At 46.0% G+C, this 20,809-nt stretch overlaps 1 protein-coding gene across 1 annotated transcript in view; it reads right to left on the bottom strand.

Moving 5' to 3' along the window:
• Nucleotides 1–16,153, bottom strand: part of TBPL2 (TATA-box binding protein like 2) — a 29,194-nt gene extending 13,041 nt beyond the window's left edge. Inside the window, exons 1-6 of the mRNA XM_075532199.1 lie at nt 16,106–16,153; nt 13,134–13,588; nt 12,352–12,439; nt 9,845–9,936; nt 5,125–5,292; nt 1,665–1,759 (exon numbers count right to left, since the gene is read on the bottom strand). Of these exons, the coding sequence (XP_075388314.1) occupies nt 1,665–1,759; nt 5,125–5,292; nt 9,845–9,936; nt 12,352–12,439; nt 13,134–13,588; nt 16,106–16,153 (946 nt within the window). The remainder of the gene's footprint in view (nt 1–1,664; nt 1,760–5,124; nt 5,293–9,844; nt 9,937–12,351; nt 12,440–13,133; nt 13,589–16,105) is intronic.
• Nucleotides 16,154–20,809: the final 4,656 nt, after the last annotated feature.

The raw sequence follows: 20,809 nt of genomic DNA, 5'->3' as shown, positions 1-20,809 counted from the left end.
AACATTGGAAATGCCATGGATTGCCAGAACAACAAACAAAGCTAGCTCCATGTATTGCCAGAAGGCTCCTTAGAAACAAGGATGGTAAGGCTTTATCTCATCGACTTTGGACATGTGATAAGGAGAGACCCATCCCTGGAAAAGGACATCATGCTTGGTTACCTGGAGAGCCGGAAGACCTTCAACAAGATGGACTGACCCACTGGCTGGGTTCAAACATAACCATGGAGAGGGCGGTGAAAGACTGGGCAGTGTTTCATTCTGTTTCATCTAAGGGCACTGAGTCAGAATGACTGATGGCCCCTAACAACAATGGTCTACTGAACGACAAAAACCACACCTCCATCAAAGCCCACCCTTTTGTGACCTTTGGTTCCTGACTAAGTCTTGGTAGACAGATAAGACCTGCTTTGACTTTCAGACATTTGGGTTCCTAGCGGTTCTCAACCTGTGGGTTGAGACCCCTTTGGGGTTGAATGACCCTTTCACAGGGGTCATCCGATTCATAACAGTGGCAAAATTACAGTGATGAAGTAGCAACAAAAATAATTTTATGAAAGAAATAAAATAATGTTATGGTTGGGGGTCACCACAACACGAAGAACTGTATTAAAGGGTAGGTTGAGAACCACTGTAGGAAGGTGGAGAACCGCTGCAGTCTAGACCCTGCATTTGTTTGCCTCTGTTGTCGGCTTGAGTTCCAAACTCTCACCTGCTCTGGTTTCGCCAGCTGCTACTGCCGGGTGGGGGAGTAACAGCCTCCAGACAATGTCTGCCCTTCACATTTAAGCTGTGGCAGCACTCATAAATATGCAACTCCTCTCTTTAAAGTTCTGGAATTCTGTGAGCTCTTGCAGAACTCAGGGCTGCGAGGGCTTATGCGGAGGAGGAGAGGGGTGGTGAACAGCAGAGGAAATGGAGAACGCTATGATGTCTTGGGAAAGCTCGGATTTAGGCCATCTTTGATATTCACCTTCTTGGGCCTAGTCTGGTACTGATTCTTCTAAAGGAAATTATTACAGTAGGTGACTTCTGTAATTCAGAAGGTGACTTCAGTCTGTGATAGCAGACACTGAAAACTCTATCCTACAGGGCAGGATATCACCCTTAGGAGAAAGATAGCCCTTCCCACATCTATAACCCTTTGGTTCTATTCAAGTGTTTGCTTGTTCCATAGTCTCCAATTGTGTTGTAGGGCCTAACCCCAGGGCATTGGCCATTGCTCCCAGAGACACTGGTCTCCTCCTCGCCCAGCCCTTCCTGCTTGACCTTTCAGTGACCTGGTTCTAGGACAGAAGGGGGCAGTTTAGACTTTGACGGCACTTTGCTTACTTTTTGTATTCAAAGTGTCGCTTCAGTTATGAAACAAACCAACCCAAAACACCACCTCTAAGGTGTACACACACAGGGTGGCCATGAGTTAGCATCAACTCTGGTAGCTGGTTCCTAAAGATGACTATACGTATTAAAATAACACACACATTTTTATGTTAAATTACTTAGGGTACTGGGAACTATGAATGATTTATTTCGACCTTTTGACAGGGGGAAGGTCTATAATTGTAAGAATTACCTCTCCGTCAAGAATGAAACTATTTGAAAGAGAAAACAAAGCCCATGCATGGTTCTTTGTGTGAAAGCCAGAAGGGGATCTTGGCACGTACCTGTTAACACGACTTTCCCAGATACAAAGATAAGCAACACAATCCTTGGCTTCACCATTCTATAAATAAGGCCAGGAAATAGTTCAGGTTCGTAACTGTTAAGGTAAAGAGGACGCAGTTTAAAAATAGCTCCCTTCAATTACTTCCACATCACAGTTAAGACAGTCTATTAAAGCTGCTGTAAATCAATGAGCTATTTAAACTAAAAGCCTTTTGGCCATCTCATTAAAAGTAGAGCCTGGAGTATCTCTGGATAATTTTTTAAGGGAGTCAAGAACAGAATTCATTTTTGCTCATTTTTTTTCAAGTGCAAATCTTAAGCTACTGATGCAATTGATGTATGGATTGTTATAAGAGCTGTAAGAGTCCCCAATAAAATTATCTTTTAAAAAATCTTAAGTTCTCTGTATATTAGAGATCGAGGTAAATTAGCATATGTATCAGATTGAATTATCAAGATCTCGTTAATTAAATATTCTCCATTTTCCCCAAAGAGTCTATCAATAAGAAACATAGCACACTCTTCTGCATATTCCAAGTTCCCCAATAATGAGCACATTATAGATGCACTTGTAAACTACTAAAGTAAATATTTCTAGCAGAGAGCACCTAAAATTAAAAGATAGGCCGCTCATTCGCAAGCAGCCCTAGTCGTCTTTGGAAAAGCTCTATGTAAGAATGGTAGAAAGTTGGAGTAAACCACATTTTTAAAATTCAGGGTCTGCCCCTTTAAGTAGTAGTACTCATTTTTACTAATGCTAAGATGTTTTTGCCGCTGGAACAAAGAATGATAGGGCTCAAGGACTGCTTCTCCGAGCCTAGAGAAGAGACCCCTAAAAAGACTTGAAAAAGAAGTCAGCACGACTGGTAAAACTACTCTCCGCTCACAAGGACCTACATCTAACCCCTCCCTGGGCACGGACAACAGAAAAGTGGGTGAAGGGAGGCGTCAGACAGTGTAAGACATGGCGAAATAATCATTTATAAATTAAGGGCTTGTGAGAGAGGGAGGGGGACAGGGAGGGCTCAAGTAGAAAGAAAATGTTCTGAGAATGATGGCAATAAATGTGCCTGACACAATGGGTGGGTGGATGGATGGATGGATGGATGGATGAAGACTTGTACAAGACCCCAATAAAATTATTTTTAAAAGAAAAAAACTATAAAAAGGAAGAAAGTGTTCTAAAATTGATTGTGATAATGACTGTCAACTCTTTTGAATATATTCAAACCACTGAATTGCATGTGAATCATGTCAATAAAACTGTTAAAAGCAAACAAAACAAAACCCACTCTCAAAACAGTGATGACTGGAGGACACAGAAAAAGAGGCAATCCAAGAAATAGGGCATGAATCTTTGCACTTAAGGATGAATCCAGACATGGCATCAGATTAATTTTCTCTTTGCCCTTCCACGCAATTTTATTTTTAAGAAGATAGCAACAACCCTCTCTATTCTAGGCCTCCGATTTGCAGATGACGTTCGATGTTGCTAGTGAAAACTGTGCGATGGGATGCGTGGGAAGAATGCCCTCCAGGAGCAGTCCGAGAAGGGGCGCTAAATTAAGAGACATGACCTTCAGATGCAGGCAGAGGCCTTGCCTTTGGCCAGAAAAAGTGGGTTCGGAAAAGGCTGGGCAGGAGCCAGTGATGTGCTCACCTGGACGAGAAGAAGGCCTATAGGTGGGGACTCTTAAATATGACGCTTTGACTGTTCCAAGAGTGTAGGGGAAAGACACCTAACGAGGGGATGTGGCTTTCATGGAGGGCTCCCCAGTGAGCCCAGCCTCTAGTCTAGACAAACAAAGTGCATCTCAGGCACCCAGCATTGACTGAGGAACATGCGCGCAGAAGAGGAAACATGGAAGATAATCGAGGGGAAAGAAACACTGCACCCGGGGGAAAAAAATCACCAAAGCTGAATCTCAGAATGTACTGACATTTCAAAACCAACATCCCTCCATTGAGATCCAGACTAAGGAACACTGGCAGATGGAAGAGAAAGCACTGGGAGGTGACAAACTTTACAACATGGCACGGCGTTCATTGGTCCCACTCTGTTCCATTTCCTTTGATTTAGCGCCTCTTCTCCTCCTTGCCCTCTGTTGTCTTTGCTTGTGGGTAACGGTTGCCCATTGGGTCTCATTACTGAAGGCAGCACGGGGCCTGCAATCTTTATAGGAGCAAGTGCCCAGAGCCCCTCAGGGGTTCAAACTGGCAGCTCTTAGTTAGCAACTTGACGGGTAAACACTGGGCACCGGGTCTCTAAGTTTAAATCAGATCAAGAACATTTCAGAGCATCGTGTGATTCTAAGTCAGCCCAGGGGTCTTGGCCGGCTGTGTATTCTCAGGTGGTCGAGGGGCTGAGGTGTTGATCAGTCAACCTCTTCTGATCTCTGAGGGAAGGAGCCGTGAGAAAAGGAAGGGGCCTCGGGGAGCATTTGCTGTTGAGATGGAAAGTTAGACCTGAAGAAGTCAAGTAGGCTAGAGACGTTTCCCGGGGGGCGGGGGGGGGGACTAAAATAGAAAGCATGATAAGGGTTACAGCTACGAGAGCCAAATACCACTGTGGTCACTCTTCCTTCTTCTAACCCTTTCTTCCCTCAGCGGCTGTCAGCCCGTCCAACTTTGCTAATCCACCCATGTCTACCCCTGCCCTCAAGCCACTGCCATCACACCAGCCCAGGTCTGCCTATTTTATACATCTAAAGACAAGAGCAGGCATCCTCAAATTACCGCTGTGGGCCACAATGAGGCCCACTGAGGACATTTATCCGGCCCGCCGGGTGTTTTTGCCCCGTTTGTTTTTTTACTTCAAAATAAGATCTGTGCAGTGTGCACAGGAATTTGCTCATAGTTTTTTTTAAAACTATTGTCCGGTCCTCCAACGGGTCTGAGGGACAGTGAACTGGCCCCGTTTAAAAATTTTGAGGACCCCTAGAGACCAGAGCTTCTCAATGTATGCACCCCTGACCAGTAGCTTGGACATCCATTAGTTTATTACAAATCACTTCATTAGGAATCCATTTAAGATGAGACCATAGTGGACTGGCTCTAATTCAAGATGGATTGATTTCATCTGCAAAGACCCTATTTCCAAATAAGTTGACGTGCAGGAGTAAAGGACATAGATACACAAGGAGAACCTTTTTGTGCCAAAGGCACAATTTCCCCGAGGAATGTGAAAGATTGCTGGCACACCAGAAGCTAAGCAAACAGGGTGGAGCAGAGCATTCCCTAGACTCTAGGACCTAGAGTCTTCTGGAAGCACATGGCCAAGCCAACACCATGATTTGAGCTACCTGGCTTCCAGAACCATGAGGGAGAGTCACCTCTAGGAAGTGAATCCACCACTGTGTTGTTTTGATTTTATTTTTTTAAATAACCGTTATATAAACATCCCATGATAGAATTTTCTATCTTAGTAAATTCAGAGTTCAGATAAAATAGCAGCCATACCTACTGAACTGATGGTGGGTGAGCACCAAACCTTCGAGCCTGATGGGAAATCTCACATCACAGCTCCCAACCATGTTCTGAATTTTAAAGTCAAGGAATCTGGCCGGGAAGCCCAGCTTCTGCACCACTCGAGCATACTTCCTAGCGGCCAGGCGAGACTGCTCCTCGCTGCGGGGGGGGGGGGGGGGGGGGGGGGGGGATCAAAGGAGTTCAGAAAAAGGAGCTTTAATCTCTAGGTCTTCCATACGATTCATGCTGTGTTTGCACATCTTTCTTGTGTTAATTGTATTTTAACACTTGACCCCTTGCTCTCTCAATGTATACTGTGAAATGGCAGCCTTCATGTCATAGGACAATGGTCTACCTTCAATATTGTTGTCCCTGAGTTGCTCTTGCAGGTGTAGTCAATTGACTCAGAGCGAACCCCAAGGATAGAACTGCCCCAGCAGGGTTCCTACACTGTGATCTTTAGAGGAGGAGATTGCCAGATCTTTTCTCCCGTGGAGCCATTGGGGGGTTTCAACTGCCGACTTTTCCTTTTGTCCCTTGTTAGGTGCTGCCGAGTTCCCGAGTCCCTCTGACTGGTGAGTTTGAACCGCCTACCTGTGTCCAGTGCTTAACCCAGTGTACCACCAGCAGCCTTTAGACGACCTGTTGTTGGTGGTGGTGTTGCTATGTGCCACTGAGTGGGGTTCAACTCATAGCGACCCGTGCACAGCAGAAGGAAACACGGCCCGGGCCTGCGGCATCCTCACGGCTGTTCTTATGCCCGAGCCCGTGGTTGCAGCCGCCTTTTGTCCCTAGCGCCTAGTGAAAGGTGTGGCATCCCTAACGATTGTTCAACTGAACCAGGACCAGATTTTCTCTTCGTTGGTCACCTTCCACATATAAGAACGTAAAATACAAAACAAAACATGTTTTAAGGACTACTGGCTAAAATGAACTACTCCACTGGTCCTTAAAGTATGCCCTGGACCACTGCACCTAGGGACTTGTTAGAAATGCAGGACTCTGGCCCTTCTTCAGATGTGCAGAAACTCTGGGGATGGGCCCTCCAGGGGCCTGTGACACTCAGTCATTTGAGAATGGTCCACTGGCCTAAAGTGTTTGCCATTTAGATGGAAACAGCCAAAATGAGGACACATTAAAATATTAGTTTGAGGCAGTAGAGATGGGCCAATGGTGTGGAAGCACAGGATGTTAGGACGTGGGTCTTCATGGAAAACCGAACAAAGAGCAAAACATTGAAATTCCTCACATCCTGCCCATTTTTCCTCAGGTTTTCCCACACAATTATTATTCAACTTAGACCCTGGATAGAAAAAGAAAAAAGACAGAGACATCTATCTGACCTGGTGACTTATTTTAAACGATTGCCCGGTCCAACCCTAAACCTAGAGAAGAGTGTGACGCCCTGAGATTTAAGGCTTCCATTTCCCTGGATGCTTTCCAGCCATCCTGACAAAGGAGCCGTGGTGTCCGGGGCTGGGGCTGGAGAGCTGTGGCTTCTCATTTATGAGTTTATCCTTTAAAGCAGGAGGCTGGGAGTGAAGCTGAGACTAGTGGGAAAGGATGGTCTCAAAGACCTGCTGTGACAGACACCCTCTCATCTCACTCCCCTCCAACGGGCCTTCCTCCCAAACCTCGTGGAATTTAGGGCATACCAGCCAGAGAGACTGGTATTGAGATTAAGGTCATAGAGAAGTTATAAATCAGTGAGTAGTAATTATAAATGTCCTGGTTTTGTTTCTCTGGAGAACCCTGCCTAACACAATTGGTTTCCTATCTAGACCCTTCAAACACCGCCTCTGAGATACAGACCACAGAGTAAACACCACATACTGCGCATGGACTTTGGGTGTCAGTAACTTCAGATACTTAGTTTCCTTTCATGTTGATGTCTGTACCCATCTCTAACTCCTGAAATTTCTCTAGCAAGGTTTTGCCCCCAAGTTAACAGTGAAATACATTGTTTCTATCTTGCCTAATGATCCCATTACATTCTGCAAAATGCTAATGTTGGAGGCTAAAACTCCAATAGTCTGCACAGACATTTCGTTTCCGGGGCTAATTACTGCGACTGTAACACAGATATGTCTTAGAACCACCGCCACCAGAATGCTCCTTAGAGGCAAGGGTGGCAAGACTTTATCTCACATACTTGGACTTGTTGTGAGGGAGACCAGTCCATGGAGAACGACATCATGCTTGGTAAAGTGGAGGGGCGGTGAAAAAAAAAAAGCAGCAGCAGATCTCGATGAGATGGATTGACCCAGTGGCTCCAGTAATGGGCTCAACGTAGGAACAATTGTGAGGATGGCACAGGCAGGGTCTCCGTGTTGTACATGGATTCGCTGTGACGATGACAGCACAGAAGTTTCTCCCCAAACCCCCTGTGTGTACAGCGTGCAAGCATCAGAAACTAGCTCCACCTCCCACGGCGGTAACGGCTCAGTGTGGCCCTTCGTGCTTTTCCGAAGCAGAGGCAGGCTGGCCCTCTTGTTATTACAGCTAAAGCAGACACGTTAGGACACCGTTTTGGGAATAAGGCTGGTATCGTTTCCACTCATACTCGAAAATGTACTAGACCCAAACGTGTCTCTTGCTATCAGAACTCATTCAAGCTTTCACGGTCAGCTTTTAAGAAAATTCAGATAGAAAATACACTCACAAACGTGTGAGTGGGAGAAATACACGTACATTTTAAACAAGAGTTGGATGATAAAGGTACAGTTTCGTTGCCTGCCCATATTTCCCCAGCTCCACTTAACGCCAGGAGGCAATCATTCTTCCAGCTCAAGATACATGGATGTCTCAATGCAGCCTTAACCCAGGACCGAAAAAAGCCCTATGGTGTTGATAACAAGAAAAAACGAAGTGTCGAAATGAGCATCTGGCAGCTGGCTTTGGCGCAGCTGTTTAACGATCTTTTGGAGTAGAGACTTCTGTGAGGATTCAGACGGGCAAAAGAGAAAGCCCCCAAGCCTCATGCAGACACATGCCAAGAGCGTCATATTTTATAGCATGCAGGGGAGCGCGGGGTAAAAATAGACTATTCAATCAATGTACTCGGCCACTGGCACCATTCAAAAGCAAAATCTTTCTCTTACACGTATATCAAAATAAAATTCTACACCTGCTCCTCCCAATATCCTGGTCATTTGCCTCATGTGGCTATTTAACCTAAAATTGATTTAAATTAACTGAAAATTTCAGTCCCTCAGTCAAACTCGCCCAACTCATCGTGACCCTACTTGACAGAGTAGAACTGCCAAATCTTTACAGGCGTAGAAAGCCTCATCTCTCTCCGCAGAGTGCTGGTCGGTTTGAGCTGCTGACCAGTGCTCAGCCCACTACGCCACCAGGATTCCTTACATGCTCACAGCACATCTATGAGAGTGCAACAGTGTTTCTACCAAGCTCAGGATGAATTGAAGCAGCAACTATCCTTTCTGTAGCACAAAGAGGACTCAAAACAGACCAGCCATGTCTACTGGGAAGGTCAATATTTATATGATAACATGCATTATCCCAAATGCATAAACCACAAAGACCAAAATGATAGCCCTGAATATACAAAATCTATTTTGTGTCCAATGAAATCAAATACACTACAGTCATCTAGGGGAAATATTTATAGAACATGATAAAATACTTAACTACAAAATTCTACTAATATAAGATGAAGAGGGAATTGGGCAAGAGATATAGGCAGTTGACAAACTGATGAGCTGTCACTACACTTGACTAGTGAATCAAAGAAATATAATAAAAACAACTGGTTCTGTCAGTTAGCCAAACATGAAATAGAATAGGAATGCCTAGTGTCCACAGGAGAAAATGAGTCCTCAGTACTTCTCCAGAGGGGGTGGCTGGGCGGAGCCTCTCAGGAGGATGATCTGCTGCCTACACATCTGTTACTAAGGGAAAGTGCTGCGCTCTCCCACCACCGCTCATGGTGAGAGAATCCTCACCAGCACAGCCACTCCCCTGCAGGAGAGTGGAGGCAGAAACCTTTTAGAAGCTGCATATTGAGCCAGTCATTGTCAGGAAGTGCCCAATTTGCCTGACAGTTCTATCCTCCATTACCTGGAATGAGGGACCCACTTAATGACTTCTCCGGGGTTATAGCATCCTTTATCTTACTGGGTCTTGGTCTCTCCCCCTGCCAGTTCACATGAAGAACTTGTACACAACCCACGGAACCCTTTCTCGGGTCACCCATCAGCATTTTCAGCCTCTCAACTTTCTTGGGAGGCTGCTATCCCAGTTGTGGTCTGTGCTGCCACCTGGCAGGGACCTGCAGTAACTGTATGAATCTGAGGACATGGGCCTCCTGCAACCAACCCTACTACCTGAATCCACTTGGGACTCCTGTCCCCCCAGTTGATCCGTATATGGCCTCGATTATTTTTCTCATGGCTCAGCATGTAGCCCACTCATGCTCGCATGTGGCATCAAAATTCAGAACTAGGCCATCATGAAAGAGTTACGTGTCTCCCGCCTCCACCACCCGTTTAGTCAGTGGATTGTAAAGTGTGGGATATAAGTTAATATTACAGGACTGAGTGTAACCCATAGTTTGGCATCTTATGAAATTAACTCTTCCGCAAAGAACAGTATCTGGCTCCTAGTGTATGTGCTTTAGCACATATATGTTCCCCTCCTTGGTCTACATGTGAGAATGTTCATTGGCAGGGGTGAAAGGTGGTCCAAATACCTTTTGGCTCCTGTGCAGACCATTTTCCCAGAGCTAAATATGAGAGCTGTTGTCCTGGGTTCCCGGATCCGCATTATAACAGCAGCAAACCTCTACACAAAGCCAAAGGGAGAGTTAGCCTGTGCTGGTCCAGGTCCGGAGCTGAGCTCCTACAAAGACAAGCTGGAATAACACAGTAAGATTGGATGCAAAAAAAAAACGGGATGGTGCCTCTGCTGTTCTTTCACAAGATGACCAAAAACAATTTTGTTTCTAAAGTTTACTTAGAAATGAAACAAAAACACAGGTAAGTATAACAGTTAACAGCTAAAATGCAAGTTTCTGTTCTATTTCAGGCCTCATGGTAAGTGTGTAGCAGGGTGTAGCTCATTTATCCTCATAATAGACCTGAGTTGGCTCCATTATTCCCCCCAGTTAGTGCATGGGGAAACAAAATCAGAGATGCTATTTCACTTGCAAGATTACACCGGAAATTGGGAGAGTTAAGACTTAAAACCACACGGACCCAGAATCTATGTTTTTTACTTTGAGATGCTTGATTTTCCTTTCCAACAGTCAAAAGTAAATAGATACTATGAAAGTAAAACGTATGTTGGAAGCTTGCCGAGACTGTGGATACTGATACTTGCCAAGAGACTCTGGATGATGAAAATGAATGACCAAAAAATTGAGCTATCTTGTTTACCATAGTTCTTAAAGTGTAGTTGTCAGACCAGCAGCATCAGCAAACCTTCCTGGGGGAGAGGCACTTATGTCACCCTTTGACTTGTCATTAGAGGACCTGATCCCAGTATGGTCCTCCCTCATTAAGCTGGGAAGGAAATGGGGTCAGGCCTATATGGGACTACAGACTAATGAGTTAAAGCTCATTCCCAGGGCCATAGGTCACTTCAAGGTTAGAATGTACTGCAAATTTCAGATTTGTAGTGCTCAGAGAGCGTGAAAGAGCTCCAAGTCGGCACTGCATAGTTGACCACATTCTGTTAATAGTTTCCAGGTATTTGCAAAAGGTAATGGTCTCCCCTGGTATCCATTTTCTTAAATCTGCAAGGTAGTTTTTACTGTTAAGGGCTCCTGCTGGTGTAGTGGTTATGCATGGCCATGGCAATTAACAGCAAAGTCAGCAGTTCGAAACCACCAGCTCTTCCAAAGGAGGAAGATGGGGCTTTCTACTCCCGTCAAGGGTGACAGTCTCAGAAATTCATGGGGCAGTTTTACCGTCCCATAGGGTTGCTATGAGTTGGCATCAACTCAGTGGTAGTGAGTTTGGTTTGGATTTTTAATGTCAAACCAGACTTTCTTTGGCCCTTAAATTTGAACAGATCCTAACTGGTGGAGAAGAAAACCTCCTTAAAGAGGCCGATCGCTGAGAAGTGTGTGCTCAGTCATTTCTGCAGCGAGGCCGTCCTGACGCATCATTCAGCTTGCTGGGCGCAGAACTTGACGTTCTGGCCTCCCTACAGCGAGGTATGTTTCTGAAATCTAAGCGAGAAAAGCTATATTTGGGTGAAGTTGAGGTAACAATTTCCATCGCAGCAAGACCACGGTCACAGCAGCCCATTGAAGGTGCGGCTGGAAGCCGACAAGCCTGTTTTGACTCAGTGGCCCCATCTGACGGTGTAGAACTGCCCCTGCTCCATAGGGTTTGCTGGCGGGTGATCTTTATGGGAGGAGATTGCCTAGGCTTTTTCCAGGGAAGCAACTGGGCAGGTTAGCAACCCAGCACCTAACCACGGGCACCTCCACGCAGCTCACACATGGTTGAAATTAGCAATGTCCTCTGGGTTCCTAGTCAAGTGGCCTTTTCATCAGGGCCCATAAATTCCCCACCCAAGTCCACTAGCATTTCTCCAGGAGACCAGGTCTTATTTGTTACTGTGTTCCCAAGTTCAACAACAACAGAAAACCCAGCTGCTATTTAATCAACCCCACCTCACTGTGACTCTCTGAAAGCCTGAGCACAGCGGATCTCTGAATGCCGACCAAGTGGTCAAGTCCACTTCCCCTGGGCTGACTGTGATACCTGCTCTTGGCAGCATACAGGAAAAAATAGATTTTATTATGCTTTTGTGGGGGGTGGGGCTCTGACTCTGAAGTGGAAGCTGAGACTTTACACTTGAAATGATTGGGGCTCTGAAAGAGGAGAACCTGCCAATGAAAATACAACTGGCCATGCAACCATTAGGAACATCTGTGGCTAAGAATTTGGTGACACTTTGAGATAGTTTCCCAGTAGTCATGCTGAAAATAGTCCTCTTTTTGAATGACCAGGGAAAGATGTTAACTTCTAGGAACTGTTCAAGAGCTGTTTTCATAACCCATGAGGAGTTTTATTTCCATCATTTCCAAACAGAGGTCGAGAGCATTAGTCTTGAAAAGAATTGCTTTTGAGTTGCCAAAAGCTTTTCGCTTTTCAAAAACAAGTGAGTCAGTATCATGACCCGTGGAGGGTGGAGTGTGGCTTTAAGGAGACGCTCGCTGTTGAACGGTAGCCTGAGACATCTTACCTTTGGGTTATATTCTGCATTTTTTGCCAGCAAAGCTATTTTCTTCAGGTCCAGTTTACAGGCTAGGTTGACAGTCGAAACAATATTCCTAAAGAAACGAGCCAATAGTCTCAAAGTTATGCAAGGGTTAACAAGTAAAACAATAACAATGAAGGCCACTGTCTTACATCAAAACAGTGACTTAAAAGAAACAAAAACATAGAAACTTCTTCATTTGATCGGTCCCACATTTATTTTATTATTTTTTTTATCGGTCCCACATTTAGGGAGAGAATTATTCCGATGTGAAATGTAGAGTGATGTTGTCCTTGGTAAAATGCAAAATCTCAGTAAGTGAAGAACTGAAACCGATTTTTAGAAGTATCATTAACTGGGTGACTAAAATTTTAAACCTTTTCTAAAACTATGCTTCAAAATGGGACACACAAGTCACTTCACCAATTGAATCCAACTTCACATCTTTGTATCCTTATGTGTAGAGCGCCCTGGCCACAGTTTTCAGCAATTCCGGTGCTTTTATATAAATAATACAATCTTTCAAAAATATGTTTACTGTGCTAACTCTTAGTCTTTCTCTCAGGGGATCAAGACTTGTTGCTTTATTTTATAGAATAACCAAATGCCCTATCGCCATATCCCATTGATAACTGATAAAACAAGGAATAATGAAATCTGGGATTTTCTTCCCAACACTATTATTCTGAAATCACTTGCCATCACTTTCAGGAACACAAATAGTGTATCAAGAATCATTACTCATTGGAAAAAAACAAACAACTTACTGCAGTTGAGGCACGATTCCAGAACATTCTGAAGCAGGGGTCATTGGTTTCATGGGTGTTATGGATGCCAAGGGGTCAGAGGTTGGTTCCTCTGGAGAGGGCTGGACGGAGTCAGCATTATCCAGGTACAGTGGTGCCTGGGAATGTGGCACGCCGCTGCCATTTAAGTCCAGGCCCACGTCCTGTTGCATAGGTGAGGGCGATCTCCTTTGGGGACTTGGCGTTTTACAGGTCTTGTCAATTTTATCCACGCTTCCAATGACAGTCTCGCCTTCGTTTTCTTGGCTCAGCTCATCTGGTAGGAAGCTAAGATCCACAGATGAGAAGTCACCAGATGACTCTCTGACATCAAGATGTGAGCTGAATGCCATCTCTGGGTTGGATGGATTAGGTAGGTACACATCATAAGATCCGACTAGGCTGATCAGGGGAGATTTGGGCGGAGGGAGTTCATCCTAGGGAGTTCCCAAAACACAATAAACAAGACAGTGTGTTACTCCAAAGGACCACCACCACCAGGCAGACAGCCCTTGTTCAGTGGGAGGAGCCAGTTCTAGGTAGTCTCTTGCTCTCTTGCCTCACTCCACAAAGCACAGGCTTACAGCTCACTTAACTATATATGTTTCACAGCAGCAGGAAAGTACAGCTTAAGTTGCAGAAAAGGCGTTTCTCCTCATCACACCCCCCCCCCCCCTCCAGTTAGAGTCCTAGTGACCTGCCACTGACCAAATCCAACTTTCTCCTCGAAGCCACTGAGCAGCCACACGCAAAACTGCAGGCACTTCCAAGAGAAGGGATTTATGGCACTCCTTAATTACAAACTTTAACCAAGTTAAAAATCTTTTAGAGTTTTAAACTCCGATTAAAAGTATAATAAGTGAAGGAACTGTGAGCTGTATTCCTGATTGCTAACCAAACTGTTGTTTCTTATAGGCAAGGGAAGAAGAAAACATTCTAGTTACATGGATTTATGACGGGAAAGCAGCAGTTGACGTTTCAATAAGAAACGTTTAATGTCAAGATGTATTGTATTGCCAGCCCCGAAAGGCTGCTCAGCTTCCACTACTCCTCAACTGTGGGAATGAGCTGTGCTCCTGAGTGGACGTGAAAAATGAATGGATTGGCCTTCTTACTACTCATATCTATTACCTCGGTACACATATTATCACCTGGCTCACCCAGGCTGTGAGCACTGCTTGCTAGCTCCACTCCTTCCTTAAGAAGGTTGGACTTGAGACAAGCCACGCGTGCCTCCGTGACAGAGCTATCTCAGCTCACCTTCAAGCTTCCAGCTAGCGCCTGTTGCCTTGCTGTGTTTTTGAAACAAGTCCAGCAGGTGGCACGGGTGCCTAATGAGTCCAATCAAACACTTAGGAAATGGGAGTTAATCTCTCGAAATAAGGTTTTGAACCTTTGTTTCATTTTGAATTGTGTGATCAACACCCTCCCACCCCACAGTGACCCTGAGAAAACTGAGGTGGGGGCAAAGGATGCCCTGCAACCTCTCCATTGTTTCTTGGGGCCTTCCCGTCCTAGTGGGAAAGGATCTCCTGTGGGCAGTTACACTAACCACCAGCAGCCACAGCAAGAGTGCCTCCCTTCCCTTGGCCTGCATTTCAGCAGGGCCAAAGACTTCACCCAAAGAAAGGAAACTGCCACAGGGAATTCAAGGCAGTGGTAACAAAATGCAGAAGGGGGATATTTGGTGACACAAGGAACTGTGTTATAAGCTCCTTTACACATTTGCCTGTAGCAACCCCTGAGGTAATGTACCTCCTAATGTACCTCAATGCGTATTTTGCTGCTGCTGTTGTTGTTTTAAACATATTCACTGTGTCCTTAGTCTGAATCAAGTTCTTCTGAAGATTTACTTATTTTTGTTAAGTTGTTTTAGAAGAATTAACTCATTCTTCCCAGAACCCTTCTTTTGTGCAATATCACTGTTTAAACCAAGCGCTGTCATTTTAAAAATTCTGCACAGATATGATTTCATTTTGGAAGATTCCTTTCTTTTCTACAATACTTAGTTCTATTTATTAATTATTATCAAAAAAATTAACATAGCCCTTCAAAAAAGAGAAATCAAAACTCGCTGCCGTCAAGTCTATTGTGACTTGTAACAACCCTGTAGTACAGGGTCAAACACCCCCCCTTCCCCCCGCGGTGGATTTCTGAGACAGTAAGTGTTTCAGGAGTAGAAAGCCCCATCTTTCTCCTGAGGAGCGGCTGGTGATTTCCACCTGCTGACCTTGCCGTTATCAACCCAATGGTAACCACTAAGAATCATTAACTGAAGGGAAAGACAAGACCCACCCCACAGCTGTGTAGTGATACGGATTCGTCGGATTCATCGAGACCTTGTAGGACAGAATGCAGGGCCTCCGGATTTTCTGAGGCCTTAAATCCTTAAGGAGCAGACAGGCTCCGTGTGCTTGGACAGGGCCAAAGCAGCAAGGGGGGTTGGACCGCCAACCTTGGGGTGCGCAGCCCAATGCTTAACACACCGTGCCACCAGGGCTCCTTGGCAGAAGCTACGGTTGCCCCCCGCCCCCCTTCACATTTTGGGAACTCCTGAAATCACCAACTCCTCTGGTGTTCCCCCGTGAGCCTTATTTCCTGTAGCCTGTTGGTGAGGGCACCCCACTCCAGCCAGATCAGGGAGTCCCCGGGGAGCCAGTAGGTCCCCCGCCCGCGGCCGGTTCGGTTCAGGCGCTGTGGAGGTGTAACCAGTGATGAGGCACAAGCACGGCTCTGCGTGCCCACGGCACCAGGTAGGGGCTCAGGGGGGCAACCGTGGGCCAGGTATTTCACCTCCTAAAAGCTATTTCCTTAGCTGAAAGCCTGGGGTCGTTAATCACACGTCTTGGCTGCTGACCAGTTTGAAACAAGACCATAAAGGCAGCATCCTGGGCGCCAAGCGAGGAGGAGGCCGTCCCCGACGCCGCGGCAGCCGCAGCGCCTTCTAGGCTCACCTGGGCAGTGCAGCGGTCCAGGTAGAGCTCCAGGTACGTGTCCTCCATGAGTGCTCAGGGCAAGAGGGCGGACGACCTGGCACCTCAAGCCGGCCTGGGCGCGTCGGCCACAGATGGCCTTGATGAGCCGGGGGGGGGGGGGGGGGGCACGTGGCGGGGCGGGGCGGGGACGGGGCTGGGGGCAGGTGGGCGCCCGTGCAGGTGACGGCAATCGGACCGTGAGCCGTGCAGGGGGTGCCGCGTTGGGCCCCTGGGCTCACTGGACCCTAGGGAGACGGAGGTCCGGAGGGGAATGCAAGAAAGAGGGCAGGAGGGGTCCTTGGAGGGGTCCCGCCTCCTCGGTGCCGGTGCCGGTGCCGTCGCCCAGCTTGGCGGACAGACCCCGGGAGCCCTCAGCCTCATCTGCAAACGCGGGCCTGCTGGTGCTGCCCTGCCCGCAGGAGGGGGCTCCGGTGAGCAGCCTCCAAAGGGAGCCCGTGGGGTGGAGAAAATAGAGGGTCATCTTTTTCTGCCCATTCCGCCCCCATCTCCCTGCTTTCTCCCCTTCGAGGCTCCCCACGTCCATGAAGAGTTACAATCTCGGAAGGTCACGGGCAGGTCGACTCCGTCCTCTAGGGTCTCTGTGAGTCAGAATGGACTCGATGGCGGTGACCTTGTGAAAACATGTTCTCTTGAGCAGAGCAATTGGGACACCAGGAAGCTTAGTTTTATAAGGAGGCGTGGTGGCCCTTGGGTTACCCACTGGTGTGTTGCTAAGCACAAGGTGAAGGGTTCAAAGCCCCCAACCGCCTCATGTGTAGAACGATGAGGCTCTCTGGGCGAAGATTCAAAGCGGCAACTCCACACTGCCCTCTAGGGCTCGCTTTGAGTGGGACTCCACTGGATGGCAGAGAGTTTGGTTTTGTGAGGTTATCATGACATCTCATTGCCTCCTGACGCCAGATGTTTTTTCTTCAATGGTGGAGAGTTCATTCCAAACCCACGTACAGACCTGTGTTGCTGCACAGTTAGGGTTGAGGCCATTTAAAGGAGGTCGTGCACGTACACATATCTGAAGGTTTCCTCTGTGGAAATCATTGTTTTCATTTAAATTTCATTGAAATGTAAATGTACAGAATGGTTCTAGAAACATAATTGACATTTGATATGTAAATTATTAAAATAAAGTGTGCATATAGAGAGATACATGTACAATATTTTCCTGTTAAGACAATAGCTCTAGGAGGGCAGGGAGTTTGACTTTTAAGGAGCACCAAGCCCACTGATACTCAGGAAAATGACCTGTGAATGAGACTTTCCTTCGGATGGAGCCTGTGGAAACAGGCTCCTATAAGAATCAGATCATAATCAAATCATAGATCATAATCAAAATCTTAATTTCTAAGAAAACACAGGAAGCAGTCTAATAAGGATGGAATTTTATATAATCATTTATGTTAAATGTTATACATAGTGCAAGAAAATGCTTCGGGACAGTGTCTGCCTTTTATCTCAATAAAGGGTTTTCCTTGGATTTATTAGACTTATAATGTGTTTTATCTTATAAGATAACAGTAAGTCTTGGGTGACAGGTGGTCCAGCTTACAGGCCTTTGAGCCTTACTTTACTTTACAGGCATACTTGCCCTGGTTTGAAACAGTTGAACCAACTCCTGAAGCAAATTCTTTATCGCAATCACCGGCACTTACTGAATGTGCAGCCACTATCAAATAATTGGAAAGGCTTTGAGCCTTGTCTTGGGCTAACTCATCCACTCTCTTTGAGTCAATCCAGATTCATTAATGGCCCTATAGGACAGTCAAGCTGCTCTGGAGGCTTTCTGAGACAGTAGGCACTCATTAGGACCTGATAGTCTTGTCTTTTTCCAGTTTAAAGGCTGGTTGGGTTTGAACCACCAGTCTTTCATCAGGAAGCCCAGCATGTAAACCCCTACACCACCAGGGCTCAGTGCTCTAAGCACTGCTGGTGATACTAGCCCCGCAAGGGGGCGCTGGAGCGATCCATGGGAGCTGCAAAAGCAGATCCACTGTCCTGGGTTTTCGGCTATCGTACAAATGCTGTTCATTAACAGGCGTCTCTGTGCAGCATTTTTCCCTCCTGAAGAGAAAGGTAGGCCACATAAACTGGGAACCTCTGTTCCACAGGAAAGCTAAATAATCCTCAGTGACCCAGGTCATGTGCCGTAGACGACTGGAACTTTAGACCATGTTCTTTCAAGGTGCACAACATCCTTCCTAGGCCACATCCAAAGGACTCAATGTAGAAACCCCACCAAATGGCCTGGGCTGTAACCTCCAATTCACCTGTTGCCTTTGGACTTGAGGCTGAAACAAAATAATGTGAGAAGAAACAGATGACTGCTATACCAAGGGTATGGAACTGGTGGTGGCCCTTAAGACTTCAGTTTGGATCAATGGCTTTGAGGGTACCTGATGAAAGGTGATTTGGGGCTACCGTATAGTTACTATTTTAATGCCCTCCTCATTTTATTAAGAAGTGTATTTATCTGGTGGTCCTGGTTCTGACACAGTCAATGAATATTAAAGTTTTTCCTTATCACCAACCCCAATTGTTTGTATCAATAGTGTCTTGTCTCTTGAGTTTGATGTGTACAAGTCAATGATCTATATATTGTGGTTCATAGCCAGCTTATACTTGTATGATCTGATTTTCTCAACGATGTTTTAAATTCTATATCTCTGGCCAAATCAATGACACGGACAAGAACAGTAGAATTACCTTATGCCACAGGGAGATGATTTATTATGTTCTCTAACATAAAATGACAATAATGTCTTTAAGGTGAACCAGAGACATATACAAACCATAGAGTGGATTTTGGACACACACTTAATTCTAACCCCAATCTAGGAACAATTCGTTCTTATGACGTGGCCCTGCTTGATACTCATCCTCCTGAAGAGATGGGTGTTATACAAGTTGTGGTGAAGAAATGAGATGGTGCCTGGCTATCAGAAAGAACTCTAAACAGGAACTGGGCTCTCAGGGGACAGATTCAAAATCCAAGAAGGGTTTGCCTGCAGTGTGATTCTTGATTGATGTCTTTGAAGTTGAGGAGCCCACAGGACAAGGAATGTCAGTGGGAGAGGCCTATAGTTACAGGCAGCAAAGACTTGGGGGCCTCAATCTCATAGTCATAAAGAACTAAAATTTGACCAATACTATAAATACGCTTGGAACTCGATTCTTTCCAGAACCTCCAGAAAGAAGTTCATCCTGGCTGCCACCCTTACCTCAGTCTTGTAGGCCACTGAGTGGAGAGCCCAGTCACACAGTTAGTGGACTTCAGGTTTGTAGACTCGAGGTAGTCAATGGCATCCCGTCCACAATAGACTGAAACACCGCCCAGTCCTTCACCATCCGCACAACCGTGATGTTTCAGCCCATTTGTGGAGCTCCTGCGTCAATCATCACCTTGAAAGTCTTCCTTTTCTCTGACCATCTTAGTCATTGTACCACTTTATTTTTTTTTAACATTTTATTAGGGGCTCATGCAACTCTTATCACAATACATACATATACATACATCAATTGTATAAAGCACATCTGTACATTCTTTGCCCTAATCATTTTCAAAGCATTTGCTCTCCACTTAAGCCCTTTGCATCAGGTCCTCTTTTTTCCCCCTCCCTCCCCACTCCCCCCTTCCTCATGAGCCCTTGCTAATTTATAGATTATTATTTTGTCATATCTTTCCCTATCCGGCGTCTCCCTTCATCCCCTTCTCTGTTGTCCGTCTCCCAGGGAGGAGGTCACATGTAGATCCTTGTAATCGGTTCCCCCTTTCCAACCCACTCACCCTCTACCCTCCCAGTATCGCCCCTCATACCCCTGGTCCTGAAGGTATCATCCACCCTGGATTCCCTGTGCCTCCAGCTACTATATGCACCAGTGTACAACCTCTGCTCTATCCAGTCTTGCATGGTAGAATTCCGATCATGGTAGTTGGGCGGGGAGGAAACTTCCAGGATCTGGGGGAAAGCTGTATTCTTCATCCGTACTACATCGCACCCTGACTGACTCATCTCCTCCCCTAGACTCCTCTGTGAGGGGATCTCCAGTGGCTGACAAATGGGCTTTGGGTCTCCACTCTGCACTTCCCCCTTCATTCACTATGGTATTTTTTTTTTGGATGATGCCTTATACCTCATCATTTTGGCACCTCGTGATTGCACAGGCTGGTGTGCTTCTTCCATGTGGGCTTTGTTGCTTCTGAGCTAGATGGCCACTTATTCACCTTCAAGCCTTTAAGACCCCAGACACTATCTCTTTTGATAGCCGGGCACCATCAGCTTTCTTCGCCACATTTGCTTATGCACCCATTTGTCCTCAGCAATTGTATCATGGAGGTGTGCAGCCAATGATATGATTTTTTTGTTCTTTGATGCCTGATAACTGATCCCTTCGGGACCACGTGATCACACAGGTTGGTGTGTTCTTCCATGTGGGCTTTGTTGCTTCTGAGCTAGATGGCCGCTTGTTTATCTTCAAGCAGTTAAGACCCCAGACACTATCTCTTTTGATAGCTGGGTACCATCAGCTTTCTTCACCACATTTACTTGTTCACCTGCTTTGGCTTCAACACCTGTGTTGGGAGGGTGAGCATCATAGAGTGCCAATTTAATAGAAGAAAGTATTCATGCATCGAGGGAGTGCTTGAGTAGAGGCCCAAGGTTCTTCCGC

This window comes from Tenrec ecaudatus, chromosome 14 (assembly GCF_050624435.1).
Source record: "Tenrec ecaudatus isolate mTenEca1 chromosome 14, mTenEca1.hap1, whole genome shotgun sequence".
NCBI classification, from domain to species: Eukaryota; Metazoa; Chordata; class Mammalia; order Afrosoricida; family Tenrecidae; genus Tenrec; species Tenrec ecaudatus.
Note: the sequence above shows the minus strand (reverse complement) of the source record. Positions and strands in the feature narration are given on the sequence as shown.